At 49.1% G+C, this 19136-nt stretch overlaps 3 protein-coding genes and 1 non-coding gene across 4 annotated transcripts; 2 read left to right on the top strand and 2 right to left on the bottom strand.

The window, feature by feature from the left end:
• The first annotated feature begins 160 nt into the window (after positions 1 to 160).
• Positions 161 to 3645, top strand: B3gnt4 (UDP-GlcNAc:betaGal beta-1,3-N-acetylglucosaminyltransferase 4). The gene is made up of 2 exons (XM_076922831.1): positions 161 to 279; positions 2430 to 3645. The coding sequence occupies exon 2, from the start codon at positions 2440 to 2442 to the stop codon at positions 3490 to 3492; it is 1053 nt and encodes a 350-aa protein (XP_076778946.1). The 5' UTR covers positions 161 to 279; positions 2430 to 2439; the 3' UTR covers positions 3493 to 3645.
• Positions 3646 to 3764: 119 nt separating this feature from the next.
• On the bottom strand, positions 3765 to 17074 carry Diablo (diablo IAP-binding mitochondrial protein). The gene is made up of 6 exons (XM_076922832.1): positions 16926 to 17074; positions 16119 to 16245; positions 11545 to 11676; positions 9527 to 9637; positions 9329 to 9425; positions 3765 to 4548 (listed from the first exon to the last, which is right to left on the bottom strand). The coding sequence occupies exons 1-6, from the start codon at positions 17021 to 17023 to the stop codon at positions 4352 to 4354; spliced, it is 762 nt and encodes a 253-aa protein (XP_076778947.1). The 5' UTR covers positions 17024 to 17074; the 3' UTR covers positions 3765 to 4351.
• On the top strand, positions 9797 to 9934 carry LOC143438305 (small Cajal body-specific RNA 20). The gene has a single exon (XR_013107246.1).
• Positions 17075 to 17276: 202 nt separating the features above from the next.
• Positions 17277 to 18238, bottom strand: LOC143437776 (uncharacterized). The gene is made up of 2 exons (XM_076922834.1): positions 18118 to 18238; positions 17277 to 17501 (listed from the first exon to the last, which is right to left on the bottom strand). The coding sequence occupies exon 2, from the start codon at positions 17495 to 17497 to the stop codon at positions 17363 to 17365; it is 135 nt and encodes a 44-aa protein (XP_076778949.1). The 5' UTR covers positions 17498 to 17501; positions 18118 to 18238; the 3' UTR covers positions 17277 to 17362.
• Between the last annotated feature and the right edge of the window lie 898 nt (positions 18239 to 19136).

A 19136-nucleotide genomic window follows, 5' to 3' on the forward strand; every position in this document is an offset into this window, starting at 1 on the left:
CGTAGGAAAGAGCCTTGCAGCTGCTACCAACCCAAAGTGTGTCCCAGCCAGACTGCAAGGTGAGGCAGAGTCCGTGGCTCCGCCCCCATGCCGAAGCCCCGCCCCACACCCCTGAAGTTCCTCCCCGAAGAGCCTCGCCGTTGCTCCATTTGGAGCTCCGCCCTCACTCATTGCCCCGCCCTTCCTGGAGCTCCGCCCCCTCGTGGGCCCCTGCCCCTGAAGCCCCGCCCAGCGGGGGGATCCCTTGCGCGCCGGTGAGACGCTGCGCAGCTTGTGCAGGTGCGTGGTCCCCGGGGGAGCTTAGGTCTTGGGGGGGGGGGGGGGGGGGGAGGTTGCGCGGCCTGCGGCGCCTGGATCCCGTTGCCGGGAAGGACGGGAACCGCATTCTGCCGGTGCCTCTGCTGGGAGGCTTTCTGTTGCCCCTGTCGCAGGTCTGGGCTCGGCGGTTGCCCCGACGCACCGCGCTGCGGGCTCCGGCAACCGCAGCCTTCTAGGTTCAGGTTAAAAGAATGGAGTTACCGGGGCCCTTTCCCGAGAGCCCGAGGGTGCGGAGGGAGGACCGGGTCCCGCGGGACGGTGATTGGGGCAAGGAAGAGGGCTTTTCCGGGACTTGGGGTGGGTGTGGGCGGGCTACCAGGTCACGGGACAAACCAGAGGCCCCCCCCCTCATTGAGTGGCCGGATGGCAGCGGACTTCTCACGTCTGCGATCCCCACTGTGCGGTCACAGAATCCCCGCGAGGCACAGAGGTTTCTTGCAGCCTCAGGCCCCTCCCGCCCCTCCAGGTCTTTGACCCAAGCCACAGCAAGAATCACGTTAAAACCACAGGCACCCATTTAATCCAGCACTTGAGCGTCACCCACAGGTGTGGCTCCCGAGCCTTGCAGGGCACTCCGAGCTCCTCTTGATGAACAGCACTCGGAGCGGCCGGCCAGATGCTCTCGTCTTCACATTTGTCTGCGTGGCTCACTTCAGCTCAGAGCTGGATGTTCTCTTTGCCTGTCACTTTTTTTTCCTGCTTATTTATTTATTTATTTATTTAGGTATTTTATTTATTTACATTTCAGATGCCATTGCCTGTCACTTTTTGTCCCCTTGCTTTATGCACTTGGACAGATATCCCAAGGTCTGTGTCCTTTCCTCAATCACTTCATCCTTAGCAGCATCTTGTCTGTCTCATGCCTGCTAGGGTGCCCCTAGCTGCTTGGCTATAACACTGGAGATGGTAGGAAAGATGCTCTAGACATCTCTAAGGACAACAGGGTTGAAGCGACACTTTTTATTTTTAAACTGAAGGATGGGAAAGATATGGTAATATGTATTCAGAGATTTGGCTGCCACAGCTGTACCGTTGTTTCCCATATTTAGGTGTGGCTCTGGCTCTGGCTGTGACTCCAGCCTCCAGGGGAAGGAGACAAGAAGAGCTACCAGCTGTGGCTCAGTTGTAGTGCTTGGGTAGTGAGCATTCTCCCAGGACCACATACAGCCCTGCTTGGGATCCCAGCACTGGGGAGGTGACGCAGGTCAGGCGGGTGATTAACATCATCTGTGGCCACACTGCAAGCCTGAGGTTATCTGGGCATGAGGTTAATTTGGTAAACTAGTAAGGCTGGTGGGTTAATTAAAGCATACTTCAAAGACCCTTCCTTAGGGGAAAAAGTCTGAAAACTTCTATTAGGCAGGATGCAACCTGAAGCGACAAATGACAGGAAGGAAACTAAGGCTGGGCTTTGTTATTGCAGACCTTGGGCAAACTACTCAGGTGAATACCACTTTTTTGTCTTTGGTTCCTGGTTTAGCCCCTCCCCTCCCCTCCCCCCATGTCTCATGTTTTGTGACCCACCACTGCCTGTTATCCTGTCATGCAGTTCCCTCTCCCAAGAGGCCTGGGACTCTGATGTTGCGGGGCTATATTACCCAGAAGCTCACTACAGGACATGCCAGAGATCAGGCTGACACCAGGCTTCGGCTATGGATCGAATGTCAGGTTTCATGTTTATAATGCAAACAACACAGGACTACAGCTATGCTCTTTCCCCTAAAATTCCATATGGTAACTTGAGGATGTTTATTGTGTCTCAGCTTTGTAATAGCTACAAGCCACATGGGAGGAAAATGTTGAGCCCTGCCAAGAAGGTGGCAGGAGGCAGGTGAGGGCTGGCAGGGCAGATGAGTTAAGCCTTTTCTTCAGGGAGCACGTCTGCAAAGTGGCTTGTCCCCATAATCTCAGCTCTTGGAGAGGCTGAGGCAAGAGACTTGCTACTAGTTCAAGGCTATGCTGGTCTTGAACTATGAAGCTATGCAAGGCTATGCTGAGATCGTTTTGAAAACCTAAAGTCCCAGAGTTGGGCAATTACTTACCTGAAGTAAACTCACTTTGCTCCGGAACAGGAACTGTGTGAGCCTAGCTCAGGTGCTCTCTCCCCACAGGGCTTCGACTATGTTGCGCAGGTTGGGCTGTGTGCTGTTCTGCGGTCTTGTGATTCTGCTGCTCTGCTGCCTGCTCTTTCTGAAGGATCGAGTACCAGCAGGCAGCTCCGAGGCCCACCAGCAGTTCTCGGCACTGCCAAGGCCTCACCATAGCCAGTGCTCACCCAACCTAACAATTGTTAACACCTCCCTTTCCCTGCCCAGTCGTCATCGTCTCTTCTTAACCTATCGACACTGCCGAAACTTCTCCATCTTGCTGGAGCCTTCGGAGTGTGCCAGGGACACCTTCCTGCTCCTGGTTATCAAGTCACAGCCTGCGCATATTGAACAGCGTTCAGCCATTCGAAGCACGTGGGGCCGGGCTGGGAGCTGGGCTAGGGGCCGGCAGCTGAAGCTGGTGTTCCTCCTGGGGGTGGCAGGACCTGTGCCTCCAGCCCAGCTGCTGGCCTATGAGAGTTGGCAGTTTGATGACATCTTACAGTGGGACTTTGCTGAGGACTTCTTCAACCTGACACTCAAGGAGCTGCATGTGCAGCGCTGGATAGCAGCTGCCTGCACACAGGCCCACTTCATACTAAAGGGAGATGATGACGTCTTCATCCATGTTCCCAATGTGCTCGAGTTCTTGGAGGGCTGGGATCCAGCCCAGGACTTCCTAGTGGGAGATGTCATCCACCTGGCCCGGCCCAACAGGAACACCAAAGTTAAATATTTCATCCCATTTTCCATGTACAGGGCCCGCCACTATCCACCTTATGCAGGAGGAGGAGGCTATGTTATGTCCCAGGCTACTGTGAGGCATCTTCACACAGCCATGGAGGAGGCAGAACTCTTCCCCATTGATGATGTCTTTGTGGGGATGTGCCTGAGGAAGCTGGGGGTGACTCCCATTCACCATGCTGGCTTCAAGACATTTGGGATCCAACAGCCCCTCAACCCCAGGGACCCCTGTCTGTACAGAGGGCTCCTGCTGGTGCATCGTCTAAGCCCCCTGGAGATGTGGACCATGTGGGCACTGGTGACAGATGAGAGGCTCAAGTGTGCAGCTACCCACAAACCCTAGCCCTGAGGGGTGGGGTGAGAGACAGCTTTAGAGTGACTGAACTCCTATCACCAGGAGAAACAATACTGAAAACTGGTCCCTGCTGGTCAGCAGGAAACCACCTTTATTTTTATAATGCTACCAACCTTATTTGATTAAAAGTGCTGAAACCTGGCAAGCTTGTCCTGCATGTGCTGAGTGGGAGTGTATGCTGCCAGGAAGCCGTAGGAGCCCAGGGCCCTGCACCTCCCACTGCCTAGGCAGTGAAGGAAAGAGGCTACATGACAGCCAGAGACTTTTTTTTTTTTCTTTTTTTAATGCAAACACCAAACTTCCTTTGGATATAGCAGAGAAATTCAAAGACTGAAGGAACAAGAAGCACGTGTTGGAGAAGTTCCTGTGGGGGAGCACCAGGTGAACTGTTCACACTCTGAGTAACTCCTGAGCTGAGCTGTGCTCACAGGGAGAAAGGACATTATAAACACAAGAAATGTTACAAACCAGACAAGGAGCTCCCCCTTCCCTGTGGAGGAGCAAGCACTAAATCACACTTGAACATCAGAGTAACGTTAAAAACTGTAGTTAAACAGCTATTGAACTTAAGGGTGTGGCAGAAAAGGCCCTCTGCCGTTGGCCCAGGTTGGTGAACTGCTTTGGGTGTGAGGTAAAAGATCAGCAAGAGGAGCTGTGCTGAGGGGCAGGGCTGAACCATGCCAGAGAGGCTGCGAGCAGAGAGAAGGGGCCAGACACAGCCCACAAAAAGCTCTGGTCTGACTGTCAATGGCAGAACCTGTTAGCTTCTGCAGTTAGGATGACATTAGGTGGATGCCATCCCCTGCTTTCCCCAGAGTGGATGGAACAGGGCACTGGGCTCAAGCCCTCAATCTTCACGCAGGTAGGCCTCCTCTTCCTGGTCAGCCCCCTCCTCACTCGCTTCCTGTGCTTTCTGGTGCAGCTCTTGTGTCTGTGCCTCAGCCAGCTTGGTCTCCGCTTTCTGGGATAGCTGGCGCACCTCCTGCACCTGTGACTTCACCAACTGGATGTGATTCCTGGCAGTTATGGAGGCCTGATCTGCTCCTGTCAAAAGATGGACAGTTGCACTGAGCATCACAGTAAGGACAGAAGTCACACATGAAAGCCTGAGGCTGGCAGCTCAGCCCTTGTGAGGTTACCTGACTTGACATACTGGCATCTGAGTTTAGGTCTGCATCTTAGTTCCTTTGAGGAGATGAGGATTGGATGCTAGAGAGATGACTGAGTGGTCAAGAGTGCTTGCTGTTCCAGAGGATCCAGGTTGGGGAGCACCCCATGTTAGGCGGCTCAACTACCTTTACAACCCAAGGTCCAGGGGATCTTGATGCCCTGCACTCTGGGGACACCTGCATTCACATGCACCTAATTGTTAAGACAAAAAACTCTGGTCTCCATATATATTCCAGACTGGCCTTGAATTCTCCTCCTGTCTCACCCTGTAAGGCACAACACATACCCAGGTGGGAGCTCCATCTGCACACACTGGTGTGGGTGTATGTTCAGCTATCTCTGCATCTGTGCTGTTGGCGTCACAGATGTACACCACAGGCTTGTCAGCACTAGCCTAGGTGGCTGAGTAAGTTAGCCAGGCAAGCCCTCAGGAGATAAGAGACCCAGTCTGTGGGTGTACAGCAGGTATGCCACACTCAGCTTGTTTCTGAATGGGTGCTAGACATCTCAACAAGCATGCTACCAGCTGAGCCATCTCCTACCTGGAATTTTAGTTTTTGAATATCTAACTCTTCCTCCAAAATAGCCTGGTCTTGGCATTCATCTTTGAATTGAATTTCAACTTTCATTATTAGTCTTTTATAGATTCTTCAATGTATTTCAGATTTATGTGGTCTTCAGATGCAGCTTTTATTATATTTAACATTTTTCTCTTAAGGGAGAAGAAACCAAATGCTTTTGTACCTAGATCATGTGTTTTACTGAAACACTGTTCTTTTAGCATTAGAATGGAGACTCTTGGGGACACCATCTAGTGTTTAGCTGTGTCATGTGTCAGCTGGTGCTAGTGTTTAATAGCTTTCTTCAAATCGTTTCTCTTCAGAGTTCACACCCACTGTCATCTGCTTTAGTCTTCTGACCCTGCTTAGTTAATCTTATTTTTAATAATCTTAGCTCTCATTTTTGCTTTTGCCTGGTTTTGAGCCTGCTTTTCATGAGTGTTTTCATTACTTATCGAGTGGCTGGTGCGCCTGTGGCAGACGGCACAGCTTGCAGCAGTGTGCTCTCTTGCCACTGACTGTCTTGTGGATCACACTCAGGATATCAGCACCCTTAGCAGTCCCTAAGTACACTTTTTGTATAATTTACTGAGTTAAAAGCCTAATTTATATTTGGTACCTACTGCAGGAAAGACAGCCCGCCACTCACTTCCACCTCTCAAGTGTGGGTATTACAGGCATGTCATGTGTGGAGGTGAGGGTTCTCCATATAACTTTGATAGGGCCTCTCACGGAGTCAGAAGACCATTAACTGGCTAGGCTTCCAGCAAGCTCCACGGATCCCCCTTTGTCTCTGCCTTCCTAACGTGGGGTTAGAGGTATGTTTCACATGGATGGTGGGGATCCAAACTCAGGCCCTCACCCTTCTGTGGCAGGAAGCTGAGGTGGCTCCCCAGCCCCAGGAGCTGCTTTACAATCCCCTGGCTGTGTTACAGACCTGGACTTGTTCTCAGAATTCTAAACACTTTAAAATTTCTAGTAATTCCTTCTTCAGCCTGGAATTGTTTTTTAAAATATTTTTGATTGTCTATGGTGAGTGGATGCCAAGGGAGGCCAGAGGAGGACACCAGGTCCCTTAGATCTGTACTTACAGGCAGCCTTGAGTGGCCTGATGTGGGTCTACAAGGGCAGCAAGCACTCTAACCACTGAGCATCTCTGCCCCTAGACTGAGATACTGAAGGGCCTGGCTTTTGTGGTTGGAGGTGTGAAGAAACCACGCATGCCAAGGAGCGGCCACAGGAACCGTGTCTAGACATCAGAGACCGGGAACGTGGGTAGTGGGCCGAAGGGCCTTGATGATCAGTGCTACAGAAGCAAACTAAACCTGCTGTGAGGTGGCTCGGTGGTTAACTGCTTGCCGCCCAAGTGCGAGGAACTGAGTTTGGATCCCAGAACCCATGTGAATGCTGGGTGGGAAAGATGACCAGCCCATCCTTCCAGCTGGCTCGCTGACTAAGGTAGAAGACAGGATGTTTCCCAAGTCTTTGACTGTGAGTCTGTGTGTTTCTGCCTTGCTGCTCTGTCCTTGAGTTCCTCTTGACATTGCTGTTAGCTCTGAGGGCGGCGGCTGCTTTTCCAGTTTTTCATTTCCCACCTTTCTGTGCTATTTTGTTCCAGGTATGCTTCTGTAAAAAGTTTAGAACTTTTTCATACTTGTGTGTGGTACCAGTGTGCAGGTGCAGGTGGGGACAACTTCTGGAGTCCTCTTTCTACTATGTGGGTTCCAGAAATGAAAATCAGGTCATTAGGCTTGGTGGCAAGTGGCTTAATCTGTTATGCCATCTTGGTGGTCTTAGAATGTTTTCCTGGTACAGCCTGTTTATTTAATAGTTCATTCTTCTGAATACTGTTGACCTTGTTCCTACATTTTACTTTGTATCTTGTGTTATGTGTGTGAGTGCACACGTGTCAGAGGCCAACCTTGGGTGTGTGTCTCATTGCAACCTCAGGTTCACTAAGTGAGGCTGACCAGTGAACCCCAGGGTGTGCGCCATGCCTGGCTTTTTCATCCGTGCTATGGATTGAACTGGGCACTGTACTGGCTCCCAATCCCTTAGTCTGTATTTTCTTTCTTTTTTGTTTTTTTGAGGCAAGTTTTTCTTGTCCTAGACTGGGCTGGTCTTGAACTCACAAATCCTCCTGCTTCCCTCCCAGCCAGTGCTGAGATTAAAGGTGTGCACCAGCACTGCTTGGAGTTTATTTCATCTTCTGCCTCATCTAAATCTGTCATGTTTTCTCTGCCCGCTCTTCCCACTTCTTTTTATGGTGCAGGATCCCAGGACCTAAGGTCACCACCCCAGGCTCAAAAGCTCTCCATGCTTTCACTCCCAACTACTTTATAGTCAAACTTTCCCAAGTTTTAGAGAAGTAAGTTTCTCCTTTCAGACTTGACTCATGAATTGTACTTCTAGAAGTGGAGGCAGATGGGAAAACCTGTTTAACCAAATACATAACTTTAGTCTGTTTGCTGGGTAAACCAACTGGTACAGTCTGGTCCTACTTCCTCTTTCTAGTATCTTATAGGATTTAAGACTTTTCTCTGAAAAAAAGTTTTGGCCCACAGTTTAATATTTCTGAAGAGATTTTTTTTTTCCCTGCAGCAGTGGCAGAGGGTCCCCAGGAGGCTCCTGGTGCGGTCAGTTCTCAGCACTAACTGGGAGGAGGCTGCCCAGCGCATGGTGAGCCTCAGCATTCTCATGCTCGTGTTTCAGAATCTCTTATTGTTCAAGCTTCAAGTGTTCTCATTTTTCTGCAATTACATAGCACTGGTTTTCTAAAAAAAAGTAAAGCCTGTGGGGAGACTGGGGGGACTGGTGTGGTTCGTGCCTACAGTCCCAGCACTTGGAGGCAGGCTGTCCCAACACTCTCCTCAGCTGGGTGCTAGTGGTGGCAGTGACATACATCTCTAATCCCAGCACATGGGAGACAAGTGGATCCCTATGACTTTGAGGCCAGCCAGGACTACACACAGAGAAACCCTGTCTCATGAAAAACAAATCACCCCACTACTTAAAAACATCACCTTTACAACTTAAAACTATAAAGGTCAATCTGATATTTTGAGGTAATAAAAAGTACCCATCTATTTGGGACTGGATCTGATTACATGTTGAACATTTAATCATTTCTTTTAGGTCCACTGGATTGACAGTGACAGTCAAATCACATCTTGGTACTGAAAGGAAAACCACATACATTTTCTCTGTTGGGCACTAAAGTAAGAGGACGAAGCTCTTGAGGTTCCCCATTTCCAGTATGTTAACCTGTATTGTTTGTTTGAGACAAGTCTTATATTGAAATTAGCCCAGGCTAGCTAGTTTCAGGATTTACAGATACCCTCCTGCCTCAGCCTCCCAAGTGTTAGGATTATAGGCCTTTGCACACGAGGAGAGAGGACGCAAAGGCTGGGTTTCAGTCTGTCACTTCCTTTAGAATGGCAGTGGCAGTTCTAGCTCCACAATAAAGTCCCTATCAAGTGCCACCAGAGTGTTACAAGTTTCAGCTCTATGTACTCGTTATCTTAGAGGTTCATATCACTTATGACCTGTCCTTCAGTTTAAAGGATAAAGCCCTGAAAGCTATTTAGAAACACTGACAGCAGCTGCGGCCTGACTTCTGTGACTGCAAACAAAACTGTTAAAGCTTGATGTGGTGGTTCATGTCTGCAACCTGGGAGGCTGAAGCAGGAAGACCAGTGAGTCCGAGACCAGCTTGGTCTACATCTAGTGAGTTTCAGGCTAGCCAAGGCTACACAATGAGACCACATCTGTTTCAAAACAACAACACAAAAATGGGGAAAACCTCTAACCCAGCTGTTCTCCACTGTGGTCGTCACAACTCCATTGGGCATTGCAAATCAGATATCTTGCATATCAGATATTTGCATTATGATTTATAACCATAACAAAATTACAATTATAGCAACAAAATAAAGTCATGGTTGGGGGTTGTAACATGAACTGTATTAAAGGGTCACAGCTTTAGGAAGGTTGAGAATCACTGCTCTGAAAGGTAATTTGTATCATCAGATAATATTGTCTTTGTTTAACAACTAAATTAAAAATAAAAAACAAAACCCCAACCCTTTAACTACCAGTTTGATAGGCGGCCTCTGCAGCCATCTCTGAAAGGCCGACTGCTGTCATCCACGTGGTCTCCAGCTTCAAGTACTCCTGCTGTTTTGAAGTCATCTGCAAGTTTAGAAAAGAGCTCCAGACACCATGAAGGGGTTAACACAGTTTAGGTGCCACAATGAAGACCATTATGTGGAAATGACTGACAGTTCACTCACCTCAACTCTGGCTCCTATAATCACCTGCCACACCTCATCTTCCTCCTGGGAATTCATCTTCCCAAGTAAACTTGTATATTGTCGATACAGAGACACTAACGTATAAACAGCCTACAAACAGAATGATAAGTGAGTCAAGAGAGGCTCCCTGAAAGGACTAGTGGTGTTTATACCTTCAGATAACTAAGTCCTGGGGTGGTAGTCTGTCCTGTAATCCCAACACTCAAGAGTCTGTGGCAGGAGGATTTCAAGTTCAAGACCACCAACGGAGCAAATCCACTGAGCTGTGGGGATCTCTTTCCTCCTTAGCCAGGGCTAGAGGGCAAGACCAGCCCTTGGGTGTCATGCGGATCATTGTCAGAAGGACTGTCGTGAGCGGGCAGCCCAGTTTTCCTGCCTCAAACAAACACTGAAATTAGCGGCAGAGCTGACACTGGGCAGCTCACAACCACCTGTGTGATTCTAGCTTAGAGTCCAACATCACTGCCTCCTGTCCCCTACAATCCCCCCCCCCCCCCCACACACACACATAGGGTGCTTTTTTGTTTGAGACAGGGTTTGTGTAGCTCTGGTTGTCCTGGAACTCACTCTGTAGACTAGGCTGGCCTTGAACTCAGAGAACTGTTTGCGTCTGCTGCCTGAGTGCTGGGATTAAAAGTGTGTACTACCACCTCCTGGCCTTTTCTTTTGGTGCCTTTAAAAAAAAATTCATATGCATGGGATTTTATATGCATGCCTCCACATGTGTCTGTTTGAGGGTATCAGATTTCCTGGAAATGGAGTTACAGCCAGGTATGAGCTGCCATATGGGTGCTGGGAATCAAACCTGGGTCCTCTGGAAGAGCAGCTACTGCTCCTGACTTCTGAGCCATCTCTCCAGCCCAAAACTTTGATTATTTTCTAATTTATTGTATGTATATGAGTCTCTATCTGCATACAGAGCCTGAATGTCAGAAGAGGGCATCAGACCCCATTCCAGATGGTTGTGAGCCACCATGTGGGTGCTAGGAATTGAACTCAGGACCTCTGGAAGAGCAGTCAGTGCTCTTAACCACTGAGCCATCTCTCTAGCCTTCCCCAACCAGCGCACAGCATAGAGACAGGTTCTATGTCAACTAGGCTGGTCTAGAATTCAGAGATCTGACTACCTCTGGCTCTAGAATGCTAGGGTCACACACAGCCTGCCTTTTAAATTTTTGTTAGCAATGCAATCTCTGAATTCAAGGCTAGACTAGTCTAAATAGCAAGTTCTAGAGCTACAAGGCTTTCTCAGAAAAAAACCAAAAAAACGAAAACTAGCACTGTATTCAGATAGAGAATACAGTGCAGAGAGAGAGAGGAGGAGACAGTGTCTTGCTGTACTTGTGCTGCCCAGGATGGCCCCACCTACCCCCCCACCCCCCAGGGCAGCTGGGACTAGAGCACAGGGACACTCTTGAGGAGACAGTGAGGACTGCAGACCCTATCTCAACCCTATGGAACCAGGCGAGTTATTAAGATTTCTGTATAAAATAAAGGGGAAAGGAACTCCTGAGAAATACAAAAGCCTACGCTTGGAGACTTCATGCAGGGAGTCCTGCAGTTCAAATTGGCCTTGACCTTCTCACCTTCCTGCCTCTACCTCCCAAGCCCAGGGACTACGTACACCAAGCATAAGAGATAAACACCAAGCATATGAGAATAAAACAGAGGCAAACACTCACCAAATGAGCTACTACGAAAGCCCAGCCCTCAGCAACATTTTTCTTAAAGGGCTATACTGTAAATATCTGGGACCCAAGAGTCTTATGACTTCTGCTAAAGCTAAACTTTCAATCCATACATAAAAGCCTGGCTAAGTTCCAATAAAATATGAACACAGCTTTTAGACCAGAGGTGATTACGAGCCAGTTTGCAAACTTCTGGTTAGCAAAGCAGTGCTTAAGAGGGGAATGAGGGTGGTAGGCCAGCACCCATAAACCTCCGGATTCTATCGCAACACTAAAAAACTAGACTGCACAAAAGGAGACGTGACGTACCTTGGTATACTCGGTGATTGCTTCAATCAGCGCATACGTGGTTTGAGACAGAAAGGTAGAGGTGCTGTCTGTTACCAAGGACACAGCCCTCCTCATCAACGCTTCGTTACTTAGAGACTGAGGCTCCGATTTCTGAAAGACAAACACTCAGCTGCCAATCTACAGAAAGCTCAAGATGAACACTTTGTGGTCTCAGAAGACACCCCGATTTATTCTTCTTTGGGAAACCATTCTTAGGCTTTGATGACATAAGGCAGCACAAGGCACAGCTCAGAGTAAAGTCTCCCTATGTTCATTGTCTGTCCCAGAGAACAATGCACCTTATACAACATAACTCTCTTTTTTTTTTTTTTTTTTTTTTTTTTTTTTGGTTTTTCGAGATAGGGTTTCTCTTTGTAGCCCTGGCTGTCCTGGAACTCACTCTGTAGACCAGGCTGGCCTCGAACTCAGAAATCCGCCTGCCTCTGCCTCCCAAGTGCTGGGATTAAAGGCGTGCGCCACCACCGCCCGGCCAACATAACTCATTTATGAAGCTACAATTCACTCACTATCTTGGTGTTAGATGCTGAAAATATAAAGACGTTTACTAATCCCAGCACTCTGGAGGCAGAGGCAGGTAGATCTCTGAGTTGGAGGCCAGCCTGGCCTACAGAGTGATTCCTAGGATAGCCAGGGATAAACAGAGAAACCCTATCTCAAAAACCCAAATATTGGGGCTGGAGAGATGGCTCAGCAGTTAAGAGGACTGGCTGCTCTTCCAGAGGTCCTGAGTTCAGTTCCTAACAATCACAAGGTGGCTCACAACCATCTAAAACATGATCTGATGCCCTCTACTGTTCTGATATTTGGGCTCTATATGCAGATAGAGTGTGTGTGTGTGTGTGTGTGTGTGTGTGTGTGTGTGTGTGTGTGAATGAATGAATGACAGACATTGTCTTTGTTCACTTCAGGAAACAACAAATACCTAGAAAACAGTAATCAAGTATCAGAGAGCAGGAATTTTTTGGAAGACCAAAAAATCAATGGAACCTTACATAGAATTATGGGAATTTAGTCACTCTAAAAACTGACAACTGCAGTGATCCATCATCTAAATAAGTAACTCTTTCCTCTTGACAGAGACCACACTGTATCACAACCAGTTGCTCTGATTTACTGTCTTGGTTTTCTGTGTGGAGTATGAGACCCCAGAGCAGCTGTTAAAGGCAGCATGACTATGAATGGTTTTCTGACCCAAGAACTTCATCACATCTGTATTTCAGACAGACCTTAGCTGAAGAGCTACCCAGAATGACAGCTCTGCTCATAGGAAACTTTTTTTAAATTTTATTTTTTTACTTATTCACTTTATATCCTGATCAGCAGTCCCCTCATCACCTTCTCCCACAATCCTTCCCCCACCAACCCCCTTCTCCTCTGAGTGGATGGAGGCCCCCCTGGGTACACCAGCCCTGGGTTTTAACGTCTCTTTAAGGCTAGGTGGGAAGCTAACTTTTGACACAGCACCTTGAAAACCCGAGAATAGTAACATTAACTTTACAAAGTATTTTCACCCATTTGCACTGTGGGTATTACTACTTTTTACAGACAATGGAGTCTATGCACAGAACAGTCACGTGACTTTCCCTAGAAATCACACATTCAATTAAACATCAAAGCAAATCTTCTTCCAAGCCTGTGCTTTCTCATGTTCTACTGACCCAACATAGTGCCACACAGACTGTCATCAAACATCAAAACATACATCTCGCTGGGCGGTGGTGGCACACGCCTTAAATCCCAGCACTTGGGAGGCAGAGGCAGGTTGATTTCTGAGTTCGAGGCTAGCCTGGTCTACAGAGTGAATTCCAGGACAGCCAGGGCTAACACAGAGAAACCCTGTCTTGAAAAACCAAAAACCAAACCAAACCAAAAACAAAAACATACATCTCTCAGCTTACTTTAATAGGATGTGACTTGGTACTGAAGGTAGGACTAGAATGGCTGAGGTCCTTGGAAGGAAGGAAGGAAAAGAAAGTCTGGTTGGCATGAGAAAGATACAACTGGTTAGGCTACTGCAGTGCAGGCAGAACTAGACTGCAGTTAGCTCTGTAGTACATAACAGAGTCACGGAGCTCTGACAGCAGCAGACCCACACTGCAGGACAGTGACTATGGGGCTCGAGTCCTGTAGCCCAGAACTGACTAGTAACCAGGACTTAGAAAGCTCAAAGTGAAGAGAAGACAAACCCCACAGTTCTCAAAGGGGCAAAAAAGAACCTTGTTTGGGGCTGGCAAGATGACCCAGCTGTTAAGGAGGCACTTGGCTGCCGACAGACAACCCTTCTTGCAGCTGCCCTCTGATACTCTCACCCACAAGCTCTACTCCATAAACACATAGCCAGGGACTAGAAAGACCCATCAGTTTCCTATCAGCTGCTCACTGCCATTTCCAAATGTCACTTTCTTCTGATGGAGATCTACTCCTCTACCCCAGCAGACAGCAGTTCAGGTAGAAACAGCTTTTCCCTCGCTCCTCTGCTTCCTGCCAGCCAGCACCTCATCTCAACTGTAACATTAGCCAGATCATAATATTCCAAGTACAAATCCTCCCAGGTCTTCAGAGAAAATCCAAAGCCCCACAATGAACCACAAACACCAGTCATAGTATTTGATCCCTGGTTATCTCTCTGGCCTCACTCTACTCCACCCACCTTGCTTTGCTGCACACCACACAAAATACAGCTTCTAGGCTTGCCTGTAAGCCCTTCTGCTGGAGTCCTCTCCCTCACCCAGGTTGCTCAGTCAGCTTTCTCAAAGCATCCATAAATGAAGCAGTCTCACATACTGCACTGTATTTTTTTCACATTATATCACCAATGGACTGTTTTTCTTCTGAGACAGGTCTTCTCTGTTTAACAGCCCTGGCTGTCCTGGAACTCACTCTGTAGACTAGGCTGGCCTTGAACTCAGTCTGCGTCTGCCTCCCGAGTGCTGGGATTAAAAGTGTGTACTACCACCTCCTGGCCTTTTCTTTTGGTGCCTTTAAAAAAAAATTCATATGCATGGGATTTTATATGCATGCCTCCACATGTGTCTGTTTGAGGGTATCAGATTTCCTGGAAATGGAGTTACAGCCAGGTATGAGCTGCCATATGGGTGCTGGGAATCAAACCTGGGTCCTCTGGAAGAGCAGCTACTGCTCCTGACTTCTGAGCCATCTCTCCAGCCCAAAACTTTGATTATTTTCTAATTTATTGTATGTATATGAGTCTCTATCTGCATACAGAGCCTGAATGTCAGAAGAGGGCATCAGATCCCATTCCAGATGGTTGTGAGCCACCATGTGGGTGCTGGGAATTGAACTCAGGACCTCTGGAGAGGAGCCTAACCACTGAGCCATCTCTCCAGCCTCCCCCACCTGGCATAAGTGCTGGGATTAAAGGCATGTGCAACTACCATCCAGGTGTGTGTGTGTGTGTGTGTGTGTGTGTGTGTGTGTGTGTGTATGTCTGTGTTTTGAGCATCTTTTTTGAACATCTCAAGATATAACTAACCTAAACTAGCCTGAAACTTGATTTTCTTGCCTGAGCCTTCCCCCAGTGCTGGGATTATAGAAATGTACCACCATACTCAACTTATATTTGTTTTTTTCTACCCTAATGTATGTTTTACAATAGTAAAAATTTGTATTTTCTCTCCCTCTTGCCTTCCTAGTATATGGCACAAGAAGTTGTTCAATAAAGTTTGCTGAATGAACGACTCCTATCAACAGACTATCATGTTCTTTGATTTCACCCTTTCCTTTATGCAACTTTAAGTACTGTTTATCCCGGGTACTGATTAGGTGGCCGGATTCTGATTCCTGGTTAACTCTGGCCTCACTTATTATAGTTCTTCATTCAACTACTAATCCTATCCTCCCAGTGCTTATCCTCAAAAACAGGAGGTCTCTACAATAGAAGTTTCTCCTCAGGTAAGTCAGTCTAAACTGGTAGGATCTAAGATGGTTGCTAGCAACAGCCAAGCAACCTCTAACTTCCTTATAGTCACAAGAACAATCACTGGATGCGCTCTCCAGTGCCAGAGCACTTGACAATTACCTCAGTGAAGACTAAACCATTAAAAAAAAAAAAAAAAAAAGGCATGTGAAGTCCCAGGAAACAGTCCCCCATCCTCAGAGACACAAGGCTCCTCCTGTTTCTGCCTATCCCCCACTTCAATTCCTTTACGACCCTCAAAGGTTAAGGAGCTCATTCACAAACTTTATCCTTTTCAACTCTGGTACAAGAACAAAAAGGCCTACTTCCCAGTTAAATGGATGCTCAGTTTCAGGGCTGGTGGAATGGGGGCAAAATATGGTAACAGCACTCTTTCTTCACCATCAGATAATGAAAACGGGAAATCTGCTCAGCTCAGAAGATGCTGGTACAGTACATGGTATCAGGGAAGGTGGTACCAGTGGAAGGGTGGCAGCTCGTCCGATGCTCTGGAGTTCACTAACACCTGGAAAGTCTCCAGGTCAAATCAGGGTCCAGGTGTTCTTTCCCTGACCCGTCACTTTTAGCCTACGATAGTCACATGACCGTCCCTTACCTGAGCAATAGGAACCGCACACAGTGCCACACCGAATCCAGTCAACATAGTTTTGTGCCATGGTTTTACCAATTCTGAGAAACAGCGTTTCTTAGAGTTAGCCGAGACAGGAAAACGCTGTCCGTACCTGGAAACATAAGTCAAAATTTAAAAAGCACGAAACAATCTGTAAAAGGCTCTTTGGTCCGCAGGAGGTTGGACCAAGCAGTCAACTAAACGGGGAAGTGGCGGCGGTCTTTCAGGAGTCAGAGGCATGCCGTCTGAGTTCCAGCCCAGCGAGAGCTACAGGCCAGCGCGCTTGGGCGCGTTCCACTAGGTGGAGAAGTTTAAAAGTTGCCTCAGCTGCTTAGCAACTTGACGCCAACATAAAACTCCGCAGGATTTAGCTTCGGACCCGGGGCCTGGGTTCCAGGTGTCTCCATGGTTCCCACTAGCACAGCGGGAGCCAGCAGCCGGAGAGCACCGCTGGCACCCGGTGGCGGAGTTTACTGGGACGTGTACTCTCTAACAACGCGCTGCCAGCCTACGCCTGCAGCCAACGCCGCGGCCCGTCTGTCCCTCAGTGTCCTCGGGGACTCTGAGCGGACTGGAGGCCCCACGGCCCCATAAAGCCAGCCCCCGGCGTGGGAGGAGACCCGCTTTCAGGAGCCCGTCACTGATGAAGGACGGGGACGAAGGCGGGGGCCTTCCTCAAACTTCAGAAGGAGGCGGGACGCGGCAGCCCGCGGCCTGGGGCCGACGCACTGGCCGGCACCGCTCGTCCCGCTCCTCTCCGCCGCTGCCCGCTCTCCGCTACCGCAGCCGTACCTGAACAGAGAGGTTACGCTCCGAGTCACCCAACTCCTCAGAGCCGCCATCCCGCGGCGGACGGACGCCGGACGCACGCGCCGGAAGTGACGCAGCATAGCAAGTAGAAGCGCGAGCGAGGCGGGGCCCAAGGAGCCCTGGGCTTCATGGTCACGCCCCCACTAGAGGACGCAATTGCGATTGGACAGGCGGAATGGGCGGAGCCAGAACACCAGGAAACGGCCTTAACCGTCGCACCTGGTTTTCAACCGCTCGGACTTCGGCGCAGGTCGTCGCAGGTCCAGCGCGCGGGTGCTGAGCGGGGTCGCGCGCCGTGACGGGGTCACTGGGCTGGGGGCGCGCGGGGCTGCTCCTGGAAAGGGGACTGTGCTCTTCCGCGAGGGGACGCTCGGAGGCGGGGGCGGGGCGGGGCGGGGCGAGCGAGGGCCAGGGCGCTGTCACTTCAGCACCAAGAAGTAGGTGGTCCAGCCGGCCAGCAGGAGCGCCCCGATGAGCACAGTGTAGCTGAGGAGCACGAAGGCGAGCAGCTCCCGCAGCAACTGCAGCACGTGGATGGTGGACGAGGTCGGCATTGCCCTGCAGAGACCAGGAGCCTGAGCACGCGCAGGGTGCATGCAATGAACAGTACTCCTCCATGGCCATGGAAGCCCAAAGTGCTAGTCTTCCCTACACTGAAAGTCTAAAGCAGTAGTTGCCCCCACTTCTCACTGGGACTTGATCTCAAAAAAGGGAAGGAGTCTGATCTTTTCCAGCCCTGACTTTGCATTAGGCTCCAACCCGGCCCTCTCTTCCCATCATCTCTTGCATTTTTAATGCAGCCGGTGCCGCTAATGGGTTAGTGGAGGACAGTTTTATTTTCCCTTCACTCAAGCTGCAGCCCTGTCTGTGGCCCTGCCTCATAGTGGAGGGGAAGCAGCAGGACATTGCTCATTCCCTCCGTCATTCTCCTGGCCTTGTCGATGTAGATTTTAATGAATTTTTGTTGTGTGTGCCCCAGGTTTAAAACTGAAGGGTGTCAAGTGATCTAACTTGATCTAGTTCATATCTTTCCCGATTTTCCTTATGCACCCCACCCTTGCTAATTTTACCTCAGACGCTAAGAGTCACAAGCTAGCTCATCTTCATTGCTGCCTTGCCTAGCAGTTCCCCTCAATGGCAGCCTCTAGTTTCCCATCCTGTCCAATTTACTTACTTGGCAAAGTTTCCACGATTCTTCCACCGCCACAGCTTCCTCAGTTTCTCTCTGGTCTGGTGAGAGTAGACTTGTGCGCACTCCAGCGATCTAGGCAGAGCTGAGAGGTCTTCAGGCAGCAGGAGCACTCAACAACTAGGTGTGGTCTAGCGACCAATTACAACCTCTGTGTGGTTTCTGAGCTCCCAGGGAGCTGCGCACAGGCAATCCCAGACCAGGCGGGGCATAAGCAACCCTGTCTGCCTGTCTACAGGATGAGGCATCAGCGGTTTCCAAGGCTCCTGACTCAAATGGGCTGAACAAGTGGTACACTAGGGGGTACTTCAAGCCCCTTCTTGTCTTGCTTGTCTAAATACTCTAGATGGGCTGTACTTCCAATACCGCTAATACTGAGGGCAGCCCAGTTAAGTCTGGGACCTTCAGAACCACTGTGCAGTCACTAAGACTACCTTAGTAACAAAAAGGCTGCTGTTTTACGAACGACAAGTGTGAACATGAGTATGTGTATGTGAGGACCAGAGATGATAGCCCCAGAGTGCTTGATCCTCATTTACAAAGTTTAGCAGTTTGTAAACTCGTTACCCAGGCACCTTCTCCGTATAGCCACTTCCCAGTATAGCCACTTCCACGTTCAACTACAAAAGTGAGGCACAGAAGGAGCCAGCTGGGAAAGCACAGAACACTTCCCCGTTCCCTGATGTAGCATAGGAAAAGCAAGCAGAACTATACAGCTTATTTTTCTGCTTGTACTAGATTATAAAGACTATTTTTTGACCTTTGAAAAGCAGTGTGGATGTCAAGCCTTTTATAACATCATCATCCAGAAGAAAATGGCTCCTTAATTTAATCAGGATCTCTTATTATCAAATCATTGCCTGGGTGAAGCCTGGTCAAAAGCAGGGGCAGGACATCTACACACAGCCCAGGAAGCCAGTGAGTAGTAATTGCTCCCCCAGAGGACTGGGCATCTGAAGGGCTCCATGTCCTGCCTCATCACCAGAAGGACAGGATGGCTGAGA

The sequence above is a fragment of the Arvicanthis niloticus genome, chromosome 24 (genome assembly GCF_011762505.2).
Source record: "Arvicanthis niloticus isolate mArvNil1 chromosome 24, mArvNil1.pat.X, whole genome shotgun sequence".
Lineage (NCBI taxonomy): Eukaryota > Metazoa > Chordata > Mammalia > Rodentia > Muridae > Arvicanthis > Arvicanthis niloticus.